This window comes from Chrysochloris asiatica, unplaced genomic scaffold (assembly GCF_000296735.1).
Source record: "Chrysochloris asiatica unplaced genomic scaffold, ChrAsi1.0 scaffold00043, whole genome shotgun sequence".
NCBI classification, from domain to species: Eukaryota; Metazoa; Chordata; class Mammalia; order Afrosoricida; family Chrysochloridae; genus Chrysochloris; species Chrysochloris asiatica.
The window spans coordinates 16,463,451-16,476,293 of NW_006408561.1; the positions used below are offsets into that span (position 1 = coordinate 16,463,451).

At 39.5% G+C, this 12,843-nt stretch overlaps 1 protein-coding gene across 7 annotated transcripts in view; it reads right to left on the reverse strand.

Annotated features, from left to right (window-relative positions):
* MECOM (MDS1 and EVI1 complex locus) overlaps nt 1-12,843 on the reverse strand; it is a 782,704-nt gene that overhangs the window by 66,896 nt on the left and 702,965 nt on the right. For 3 of the 7 annotated variants that reach the window (XM_006861811.1, XM_006861808.1, XM_006861809.1), the window contains one exon: nt 658-792. Coding sequence is in view for 2 of the 7 variants with exons in the window: in XM_006861808.1 (XP_006861870.1) it covers nt 658-792 (135 nt within the window). In the remaining 5 variants the exon portion in view is untranslated. Of the gene's footprint in view, nt 1-657; nt 793-3,177; nt 3,258-3,425; nt 3,555-3,672; nt 4,679-12,843 lie in introns of those variants that run through there. The other 4 variants (XM_006861812.1, XM_006861813.1, XM_006861810.1 and 1 more) reach the window with 3 other exon arrangements.

Here is a 12,843-nt window from a genome sequence, read left to right on the forward strand (position 1 = left end):
TGATATTTCTACAATATTTATTTCACAGTTATTAAGTCAACCTCACTTGGCCCTCCATAATGTCACAAAGTAATATCCAGCAGTGATATTTTTAAACCTTTTTACATATACTCAACAACTGAGTTTTTGATTAAATTAAAAATAAGTATTGCTCATTTTTGCAAAACAATAAAAAATGCATACTGCACAAAGCAGGTAAGCCTGTACCTATGTCATACCTACATCTACTTACTAATTGATAGTAAGCCTATATAAGATTTAAGTGTATCATTTCCAAATTCTACATAAATTCATTAACTGTTCTTGATTAGCTCAGTAATTTCCATCAATGTCTCCATATTATGAAGGCAAAGGAAAATGATGATAAACAGCAAGCAATAACTAAGTACTTACTCATTTTGTACACTCAGAAAGCTAGAACACTTGTAAAGGATAATAAGTACAAAGTGAATAAATTAGTTAAAGATAGTAGTATTGAAAGAAAGTAGTACTGAAAATGACTTCATTCTGCATCTTACTCATATTTGTGCATTACCTTTCACCATATCAACAAACAGGCCACAAGGGTCTACTGCTGCTCGCTGTTATTTTTATTCCTCAAACTTCACTGATACTTTAGTGCTCTCAAAGAAAGACAAGAAAAGCTATACAACATACCTGATCATTTATCTGGCATGCAACGAGGTTGTGCTGATCATAACAGCCAGCGAACCTGATGTACTTGAGCCAGCTTCCTACATCTGGTTGACTGGCATCTATGCAGAACTTCACATTGCAAAACTCATCTAAGATCTAAAAGGAAGAATATGAGAACAATGAATTTCCACACTGGTCCATGATTAAAATGGTTAATTGCTTGAAAATGTTTCATTCAAATGTATACCCCTTCTTGAGTCCTTAAAGAAAAAAAGTCAAACAGCATCCATACATATTAATAAAGGAGGGATAATAGTAATCTTTGAAATGACAATGTATTTTTTTAAAGAAACAAAGCAACTGTAAATTATTACTAAAACAAATTGGCTTCAAAAATGCTTGCTTTTCTTGTTATATATGTCTTAACAATTAATTCAATGTAATAATTACAAAAATAATACAGAGCACTTATATTAACATGTTTCAAAAACAAACAGTCAATATTTTAGGCTCAGGTAGTTCACAATATAAATGTATATTTTCACATTTTGGCACCTTAAATTAATTCTATTAAAAACTTTAATCTCAGTATTATTAATTTCCTTTTCATAGTTTACATTTCACTACCATGAAACAATTAGATCATATCCTTAATTAAATAAGGTTTGTCTAGAAGATGTGCTTCTGGCCAAAGTGAAGAAAAACAAAAGAAAATAAATGATTGATAAATACTCATGCAAAGTATGGCAACCTAATGACTTAATTAACACATGCCAATGCAAATTTCAATTTTATAGTTAGCAAGCAAAATAGAACTGGTTGTGAACAAGTAAAAAAAAAAAAATAAGAATATCATAATAAATTAGCAATCATTATATATGGTTTGTATATTGCTATTTCTCAGGAGATTTTATATTTAATCTACCCTAAATATTAATCATTACTTAATATACCTATTAAACAATAACTGAGATGGAAAACTTCCATTTCCAAGGTTTTGCGTACTCAGACCAAGCCATCCATTCTGACTCACTTAAGATCACAAATGTCTTAAACATTGCTATGAAAAGCTGTTGAGTTGTTGACCTGATGGTGAATCACTAGAAAGGCTGGTAATTTTACATCAATCTTTTAAAGTAAATTTGAGGAAGTTTCCAGTCAAAGACTAAACAATATTGTCTAGAACAAAATTGATGAATTAATCAACCCTTACAAAACTCTGCTGTACCTAAACCTATACAAAAATAAAGATGAAAATCTTGGGAATAAAGACCAAAAGCAACTTTGTATAGAATTTATGTAATCATCCAGTTGCAGATTCAACTCATTAACTCACCACAAACTTCAAGGAGAAGACCCCTAGGGCTCTGAGGGCACTAGTCAAGAGACACTATGAATAAGCCTTTGGCCAGAGGCAATTTAAGGACAGAAAGTAGCCTCACAATTTTAAAAAAGCAAAATCTAAACAGAAGCTAGGACAAGTAGTAATTGCTACATACACATACAACACAAACACACAAATCAAAGTCTTCTCTTTCAAAGACCCATCTTCACAGTAACAATAAAAAAAAAGTCTGCACTCAAATTCCCTCTCTAGTGCACAGGGCAGACTTTTAACAAGTTCTTCTTTATAAAATTGCAAACAGTAATGTTTTCTTCTAATCTCAATGCTAAATAACTCAAATGACAATTTGAGATTCTTCTCCCTTCCCAGGTGTCTAGAGGCACATAAACAACAATAACAATGCACAGTCTAAAACAGTAATAGTAAGTTGCTGGTTGTGGATACTTTGTTGGGTTTCTGGTTTTTGCTCTTTTGTTGTTTGTTTTCTTGAGGAGCCAAAAAAAAAAAAAAAAAAGACAGTTTTACTGACACAGTAGAGAAATGTTTAATGACGGAAATAGGGTGAAGTCAGTGAAATGCAACACCAGTTCCATTTCATATTTGCAGAAAGTCATGGCAAACGTGTTAATTTCAAAGTCAAAATGCATCTATCCCCTTAGCTTTCAAGCATTTCCTTTTGAGGGGGAAGAGTTAAGTATTTCATATACTGCACATAAAAATTCTAGGTGTAATTTTATTCCGTGTTAACATTATTGCCATTGCACTGTCAACAATGAAATTAATTTTTAAAGTTTCATTTCCAAAGAATGTCTTTTTTATATATCTGTTACATGATTATTCAAATATTTCACCAACATATTAACGTTCGTATACTCAATATTCCTGCCCCAAGACAAAAGTCCAACTTTCTCTAAAAAACGTTCTCCACCCCCACCTGGTGAATTATTCACTTTTGATTTGCCAGCAGAACTAGATTTGTCTCCCAAATGTCTTAATCGTCTCAGAAATCTTAAATAAAATAAAGTAACAACACATCTTCCGTCATTTCATCTAACACACTCCTGTGTTTTTAAAAGCTGTCAACCTCCTAAGATAGTTTTAAAATATATATATGTCCCTTTAGTTGGACTTAAGAGAAAGGCCCTTTCAAATAACCAACAGCAGAGAGAGAGAGGAAAAAAAAAAAAATTGCCCACAATCTAGCCAAAGGGTCCGTATGTGACTTTCTCGCGAAGCAGCACACGATGTTGGACAGCAAAGCTGTTACTTGGCAAGGTGGAACTCGGCCGAAAGCTGCTCCAAAGTCGCGTGGCTGGTGCCAGGAATTCAGATTTTGGCAACCCCACCTTCTGCGTTCCTGATACAGACGGACAGACACACCGAGGGAGGGGAAGCAGGGGAAGAACGCGAGGAAAAGAGGCCGACAGCCGGCAGAGAGACCCACCAAAGGCCCGACGACCCACCCCAGAGACGCGCCCAGACCGCACCGTTCGACAGGAGGAACAAGGAAATCACCCGTCTTAGCAACGTAGATAAGCAGCAGGGCTCCGCGAGGCTGCGGGCAAGGAGGAAAAGAAGGATAGGGGTGGGGGTGGGGGGAAAGGGGTGCCAGGGCAGGAAACTGTCCGAAGTTACAAACTATGCATATCGCCGAGACTTTTTTTTTTTTTTTTTTAAGTGAGTTCTCTTACCTTAATATTTCTATGGCCTCAACTCAGCAATAAAAGGCAATCACAGAAGAACTTAAACAAACAAAATAAACAATCAGCAGCCCCCAGCTCTCCTGAACGAAAATCCTTTCAAGCGATCCCGAGCAACATTTCGAGATGTGGAAAAAAACAAAACAAAAAACAACCCTCGCGTCTCGATTTCCAAATGGATTTCTGATAACTTTGTCCGTCTCTAGGATCTGCTCGCCGAGACCACGCGTTTCAGATTTATTGTCCGCCAAGTGTGTATTTAAGACCAGAAATGAAGTCTCCTCTCGTCTGGGTGACCCGGGTTTGGTGTGTTTTGGCTTTTCCCCCCTTCTAATTGAGCTCGGAGCTATTCCTTCTGGTTCACATCACCTCCCTCTTTTCTCACTTTCTCTTGCTCTTATCAGCCCGATGTGTAATGAAAGTTATCTGAAACCCACTAAAACTTCTTCCACTTCTCTCTCCCAGTTCCAAGGAGGGGGAAACAGGCTGGAGGAGGGGAGTTTGTAAAGGTGGGGGGCCTGGGGAGGCGAGAGGAGTTCTAACCCCTTTTCAGATCCTCCGCAATGCCTTCCCTGGTCCCAGAACCTCACGGGATTGTCCCCTTTCGCAACTCCAAGCTCAGCCGCCGGGTTTCTATTTCATGAACTGTCTCTTTAAAGAGGATCTGCTCGGCCATCCAGAAAGAACCCGGGGCGAGGGAGAAAGGGAGCTATCTCCTGCCGCCCAGAGTGATCGGAAGCCAGACGGGCTCCTCTTTCAGTAAATTTTTAAAGTGACAGCAGCCTCCTCTGGCGGGAGAGGTCACAAAAAGGTCGCCAAGACCCAAGTCCTATAGGGACAGACTGATTATGGATGCACCATCCCCCTTAAGCATGTAGATTTCTCCGAGTAAACAACCAATGGGGAGATTTCGCCAGGCAGGATTTCTTTCCCCAGGGAAATATCCTCTGTTTCGGTGTTCTGAAAGCACAAGTGTAAGTGTGTGTGTGTGTGTGTGTGTGTGTGTGTGTGTGTGCGTGCGCGCGCGTTGGGGGATGGGAAGGGATGGGGTGAAAAAGTGCTTCCCGGGATGGGAGGGTGTTTGCGCTGAAGAAGGGGGTGGAGGGAGCAAGGATGAGGTTTAGGACAGCTCGCGCTCAACATAATTATATTAGAATTTCTCAGAAAACAGCAGCTTAACCAGTGAAAAGTTGACAAGCATATTTCCAGTTTTGTGCTGAGCAACTTTTTTTTCCTTTGGAATTCGTACTCTAATTTATTCCCTCCCTTATTCTAGTTAGGTGAACAGAAGAGGATGCTACATTTAAAAATCATGTATATTTGAAGAAGGAACTTCAAAAATTGAATTATTATTTGCATATAACCTGCCCAAATAATGTATTCTGAGTTTAGAGAGACTGACGTCAGACGACGAGGTTTTGCTATTTTCTTTGCCATTTATTGAAGCACCAAAGTGGAATTAAGCAATTTGACAACTCAGGCTTTCTAATGTATATACAGTGATTTTTTACTAATAAATTTCAGTAACGACAGTGAAAGAAAGAATATTGAGAATGAATAGAAAAATAAAAAGGTGAAAAATTCAGTAATATCCATCGGCTAAATTGAAATAAATAGCCTTATCACAAAACTCCATTTACAAAAAGCAAATGGACAAAATCCAACTTTGCCCCAGCTCAATAATGTAAAGTTAAACCAAGTAAATGAGTCTAAGAACACTAGCCAGGATGATAGAGGGATAAAGGATAGGAGCGCGCAAACTTTTATGTGCAAACCGGCAAGAGTATCACCCACTTTTTGTGTCCTCCAAGTGCAAATAGATGTAAATCTAGTAGATCTCTATTTCCTCAAAATGCCGATTTTAAAGCAAAAACAGAAACAAAAGGGAGGGGGGGAGAAAATGACAAGAGATGGTGACTAATTCGTTTCGGTGGCCTGTTATCTGTGACATTGAACTGTTATTCCAGATAATGGCTATTGTTTGAGGGAAAATCGCACAGCAGTGGTAGGTAGGACAGGAAAAATCCTTTGTAAATAGCCTAAACCCGGTCAGATATTCCCATAGAGTTCTGCGCTTGAGAACCTTTAAGAGCCCGGGGTTTGCTGCCATTGATTTCCTGCCCTTCCTCAACTTGCCCATTGTCGGAGCTTTTTTTTTTTTTTTTTTTTTAATTTAGCCATAAATTGGACGGGCTCGAGCTATGAGCTGTTCTATTTTCTTCCTGTCAGGATGAGGGATTTGTTTTATGATGCATTGTGTATTAAATACAAGTAATCTGGGGAACCGATTGCTTCAGACAGTGCGGCCTGATCAGGGGGTCTGAGAGCTCAGCTCTGTAACCTCCCTCCCCAGTCCAGCAAACCCCACCTCCTGGCTCTTTACAAAGCTGCTCTGTGTAAAAAAGAAAATGTCGGTGAATGAACAACAAAAAAAGGTCGTGTGGAATCAGTAGCAGGTCTTGGCTAAATTAGTGTTTCGTGGAAAGGGCCTCGGAGTTTTTTCCCTTATATTAGGTTTGGGTGGGGGAGGCGGGGCAACTTTTAAGGTCTGGGTGTTTGCAGGTGCGGCAGCACGCCGGTAGATGGCGTTGCGCTCCGAATTAAAGCGCTGCGCCAAGCAGCTCCAGCCACCCAGGTGAACACGCCACCGCCCGCCGGGCGCAGGCAGCCAGACATCGCCCTCCGCCTCGCGAGCGGTCCCGTGCATTCCCGCGCCTTCCGGAGGCTGAGATGGGAGGGGTGCATCCTGCAATGCCGACCTGCAGACACAGGGCCGCTGTGAATCCGGACTTTTTCTGTGGAAGAAGTTGAGTAACACTTCCTCTTTGAGACATTGAAAGACGTCTCTTCCAAGAGAGATGGGAAAACTATTTGATATTAACATTATTATTTTATTAATATCATCACCATCAGTTTTATTACCTACTGAATAAATAGTGAGGCTGACTAAAGAAATTAGAGGGAAGCGGGCAAAGGAGACTTACAGAGCATAAATCACTATCTCTCTTTCACTCTCCCTTTCCTTTTTACCTATCCTCTCGGCTTTGTCAAGTAATAACGTCATGTATACTCAAAGCCACCCCACTTCTTCTAGGCGACACATCCTGAAGTTTAGAGTGAAGATCCCCAAGAACCTAAAATCCCACATTGGCTAGATGGTACTTGTCCCTCTTGAAAGGAGACTCTTGTTATTTAAATAATCACCCTTTATGTGAAGACCCTGACCCACCTCCCTGCATCAGAAGTGAAACAGAAGAAAAAGCCGGCAGGAGGGAAAGGCTTGTGCAGGGGATTTGCTTTTCTTCCTGGTTAGCTTGCTTTCCGTCGGGCTTCTAAAACAATAAATAAATACAAGCAGCCAAATACCACCACCAATTCCCTTTATTCCTTGGGATTTCTGGTGCAATCTGTTTACAGTGGTTCCCAGTTACAAATTAATCTGCAAAAGCCTCTGTCTGCTCAACAGTAATCGGTAACATGCATGTTCTGCAGTGTTTAGCACTGCCCTTGAAATGGGCTATTAAAAATAATGGTTTTACTATAATCTCAAACCAGCTTTAATTTGCAAACATATATCAGGACTAATAATGTAAATATTAAGGAGTTAGAATGGGTGAACAAGCTGTTAACGAATGTATAGTTTTGGGGAAAGCAGAAAATAGAATGTTTCAGCAGAGAATCCTATTTTGAAAAATTTCTCTGGAAAGAATTATTCTTATTTTGAGGGATCCCCCTCCCCCCCCGTCCATCTCATTCTGTTAATTCTTGCTTACCAGGAAAAAAAAAAACAAAAAACACAACAACAAAAACATTGTAAAATAATGAGGTTTGAGTGTGAGCTGATAGATTTTTCTAGGGGTTGTAAAGATTCCCCTTTGGCTGATGGCAGGGCTGGGGTGGGAGAGGTTAATGTGTTTTCTTCCTGGTTTGAAAAGGGCATACACCCTCCTCAGGCCCCTTCCTTCCTCCACCAGCTGCGTGGATTTCAGAATCTTTAAAAGGCCCAAAGATTTCCAATAAGGCCACTGGCTCTGCCTTCATTGTGTAACTGTTTATTTAAATGAAGTCAATATATTAGTTAAAGCAGTAAGAAGTTAGTGCTCTAGTATTCAAGTGATTCCCACAAGACTGTAAGCTGATGCTTCTTTTAAGCCTTAAACTTCATGGTCGTCCCAGAAGTAAAAGTGCTGCTAATGGAGACCCTATGGGCATGGTACATTCCAACACATCATTAAAGAAAAGAAAAGCAGTCCAGCCAAAGCCAGATGAAATGACTGCACTGTCCACTTTTAATAGGCTTCCTGTGGACAAACAGCACTGTAACACTCTGCAGAGGACAATATTTAAAAACAAGACAACTTGCTGGCAGTTTTCAATACCATAAAGTTAATAAAGTATGTTCCCATTCACCCTGACATTATGTTTTTAGTTTATAGAGGAAGGCATTTTATAACCTCAGCCTAAGTAGAGCTCCTTTAATTCTGTAGCTTTGAGTTTCTTGAGGTGGCTAAGTACACATTGAACTCCAAGTCTGACTTTTTTTGTTTTAACACTGTCTTTTCAAGAATGTACAAGTGTATTTTAACATTTCTCAAGTGCAAGTTCATTCACTGAGATCCTGTTAAATCCCGTTTCATACTGTTCATGTCAAAGAGCATGAAATAATCTGAGAAATTGACATTTGGCTGAACAATAACTGCTTGCTAATTAAATTAGCTTCATGTACAGATATTGACGTGTGTTTAAAAAGAAAATCAATGCTTCCTTTTACTTGTCAGAATAGGATTTTGTGAAATCTTACCTAACCTTACTCAGACAAAGACAAGAAAAAAATGTGAGTATATCTTCAGGACTCAAGAGACTTCCCACTGATTCACATATAGATATTTCACCCAATACAAAACTCTAATTTGTCTTGCCTTCTCTTTCCCTCCAAATTCTCAACCATCCACAATTTCTTCTGTGAAATCTTTTTTTAATACAGTAAATTTTGTAATACTGTAAGCCTTGTAATAAGATTGAGTACTTTTCTAAATGAGTATGTTAAGCAAATAATTTGAGAAGCTTCACTACATGAAGAAGAACACAGAATCAGGATTGAAGATAGGCTCATTAACAAAATGCAGATGATAAATTTGTTTGCTGAAAGCAAAGATGACTTGAAGCACTAATGATGAACCCCAAATTCTACAACCTTCAGTATGGATTATACCTCAACATAAAGAAGACAAAGATCTTCAGAACTGGACAATAAGTAGCATCATGAAAAACAAGGTTTAGATGAAAGTTGTCAAAGACTTCATGTACTTGGATCCACAATCAACACCCATGGAAGCAGCATTCAAGAAATCTGATGACATATTGTATTGAGTTTTAAAGGCCTTTTAAAGTGTTCAAAAGCAAGATATTTGAGAAGTTAGGTGCGTCTGACCCAAGCCATGGTTTCTTCAATCGACTCGTGCATACAAAAGCTGGACAATGAATAAGGAAAACTGAAGAATTGATGCCTGTATTATGGTGTTGGAGTCCTTATATGACACTATAGGATAAGCACTGGACTGCTAACTGCAAGGTTGGTTGTTTAAACCCATCCTTAGAAACTCTATACAGGGTCACTATGAGTTAGAACTAACTCAAGGGCACTTAACAGTATGGTGTTGGCAAAGAAAACTGAATATAACACAGACATCCAGAAGAATGAACGCATCTGTCTAAGAAGAAGCACAGCCAGAATGTTCCTTAGAAGTGAGGCTGGTGAGACTTTATCATGTTATCAGGAAGGATCAGTCCCTGGAGAATGACAATATACTTGGTAAGGTCAGTGACAAAGAGAAAAACCCTCAACAAGATGAACTGACACAATGGCTGCAGCAATGAATCCAAACTGAACAGTAATTGTGGGGATGGTTCAGGACAGGGCAGTGTTTCCTTTAGTTACACATAGGGTCCCTGTGAGTCGGAACCAACTCCACTGCACCAAACAACAACAAACCTTGGAATGAAATATACACAAGAGAAGCTAGTTTAGAAAGTCATGAGATCAAAGGTAATAGTCGGCTTAATTTTGATTATTTATAAATTTTTGAACAGGGCCATATTTCACAAGCTGGGCTCCCTAGACATGAAAGTGAATTCTGGATGCTGGGCAGGCAGCCCCAGCAAAACAGGCCAACACAGAACTTATAAACAAAAAGAGCCTGAATGTTTATAGTCACCAACACACAGTCACCACTGCTCAAGAGAGATACTCCTGATCACTCTTGATGGATTCTGCCTTTAAAAAAAAAAATCTATGAGGCAAAAAAAAAAACTGTTAAGAAAAGAGGAAATTAAAAAAAAAAAAAAAAAAAAAATGTAAATAAAAAATTTCCCTTGGTCTGGAAATGGGCCCGACTGAAAGCATGTTAATCTCCACCTCAGTAATTTGGTTCTCCAGGAGAAGACAGAAGCCTTGCTGCTGTGCCCTGCACTTCATAAATCACATCTTTATGTGGACAAGGTCAGGGCACCTAACAGCTCAGACATGGGCCTTTGCAGTGGCTCGAGGATTCAGGCATGTTTACTCTCCTGCTCGGCTCTCCGAGGGGTAGTCCAGCACGCTTCTAATTACTTTTGATTATTTTCATTTGCTGAGGTCAGTCTGGCTTGCCAGGACTGCTGGAGGGTTGATTTCCTACAAATTTTGATGTCTTTGTGGGACGACACTGTGAACGTTCAGAATTAGCACCCCATGATTGTCCCTCCAACATGGGATTCCTCATAATAGACACGGGATACAAAAGTTTCCCCCAGAGACCACTACAGACTTCCCTTCTTGTTAATTAACTATATAAGTATAATCATCTATCTGATCTTTAATTCTAAAAGTGCAGAAATCTTAACAGTTGAGTATTTTATAGTATATTTAGCAAGTATGAAAGGATTTTTTTTTTTCTTCAACTTAAATATATTTTAGTAATGACTAGCAGCTCTTTGGAAACTAAGATGAAATACTTTGCTGAGACAAGAGCTCTAGTGAATAAATTATTATACTCAAAGATTTATTTCCTAAACTCCAATTAAGAGTGCCATATTTAAAATATTTTTTGTTGGGTTGTTTTGATGTATTTCCGGCTTAAGCCATTACGCTAAGTGGTTATTTTGTGTTAAAGGCACAACAACAGCACAATATTTATACCAAGTCTAGAAGAAGAGATTTTGATCAAATAAAATCTTTACTAAAACATATTATGGTAAAAGTTTGGTAGAGAAAAGGGAACACAATACTGTCACTTCTCTCATTCTTGTTCCCTTAAAGCAGAGATGTTTAACACTTTGATGTCTGCACTAGAAGATACTTTCAAGGACAACAAGACAATTATAAATGAATATTGGAATCCTGTTGTGGCTCTGTAGGATAAGCACTGGACTGCAAGGTCGGAGGTTCAAACCCACCAGTTGCTCCCCAGAAACTCTATACGAGGTCATTAGGAGTCATAACTGATTTGGGTGACAACAGCACATACACATAAGATATCAGTTTCAGGAATAAGGTGCACTTGACCCAAGGCAACAGTATTAGCAATGGTATTTTTCATATGCATGTGAAAGTTGGGCCATAAATAAAGAACACCATAGAAGAATTGATGCATTTGAGTTATAGTGTTGGAGGAAAATTTTAAAAGTACCATGGACTGTCAAAAGAACAAACCAATCTCTGTTGGAAGTACAGCCAGAGTGCTCCTTAGAAGCCAGGATGGTCAGGCTTCATCTCTCATACTTTGGACATATTATCAGGAGGGACCAGTCCCTAGAGAAGGACATCATGCTTAGTAAAGTGGAGGGTCAGCAAAAAAGAAGAAGCCCCTCAACGAGCTGGACTGGCACAGTGGTAGCAGCAGTGGGCTCAAGCATGATAGCTATTGTAAGGTTGACTCAAGACCTAGCATGGGTTCATTCTGTTATGCACAGGGTCTCTATGATTCAGAACCAATTCAGTGGCATCTAGCATTGTTTGTTGTTAAGTGCTATCAAGTTGGTTTCGACTCAAAGAGACCCTGTATAGGGATTCCAAGGAGCAGCTGGTGGGTTTGAACTGCCAACCTTGCTTGTGGTTTGCAGTCCAATGCTAATCATATATATATAGAGAGAGTCCTAGTGTGGCACTGTGGGTTAATGAGCTGGACTGCAAACTTGTTTTAACCATAAGGTCAACGGTTCAAGTTGCTTCTCAGAAACCCTACTACCACCACAACAAACACCACATGTAGTGGTGGTGATGTTTGTTGTTGCTGCTAAGTGGCATTGAGTTTGTTCCAACTCATAGCAACCTGAGGAGCGGCTGGTGAGTTTGAACCCTGACCTTGTGGTTCAAGCCAACCTTGTGGTTCGGTGCTTTATCCTACATTACCGCACCAGGACTCTCTCTCTCTGTTTATTCATCTCTCTCTCTCTCTATATATATATATATCCTTAGGAGCTCTGGTAGTGTAGTGGTTACAAATCAGGCTGCTAATCTCATGTTCAGCAGTTCGAAACTACCAGCTGTTCCACAGAAGAAAGATGAGGCTTTCTGCTCCCACAAAGACTTACAGCCTCAGAAACCCTGTGCAGGGTCACTATGAGTTGGAACCAACTCCACAGCACATAACAACAATAACAACATGTAGTCCTGGTGTGGCGCTGTAGGCTAAGCATTGAACTGCTAACCAAAAGGTTGACCATTCAAACCCAGTTGCTCCTCAGAAACTCTCATATGGTCACTGTGAGTCAGAACTTACCAACAATGGCGCTTAACATATATGTATAACAACATATATAAAGCCAGAAGGTCTGCGGTTCAAACCCATCAGTTGCTCCTCAGAAACCCTATACTATGAGTTAGTACCAACTCAATGGCACTTAATAATACAACAACACACAAACAAGCATATATATTATGGAATTCTGATGTGGTGATACAGAATAAGCAATGGACCAGCAGGTTTGAATTGCAATGTCAGTGGTTCAAATCTACCAGCTGCTCCTGGGAAACCCTATACAGAGTTGGAACCCACTGGGTGGCACTAAATAACAACATATATATATATATATGTTGTTGTTGTTAAGTGCCGTCGAGTCGGTTCCGACCCATAGCGACCCTGTACAGGGTTTCCGAGGGTGTAAATCCTTACGGGAGTAGAA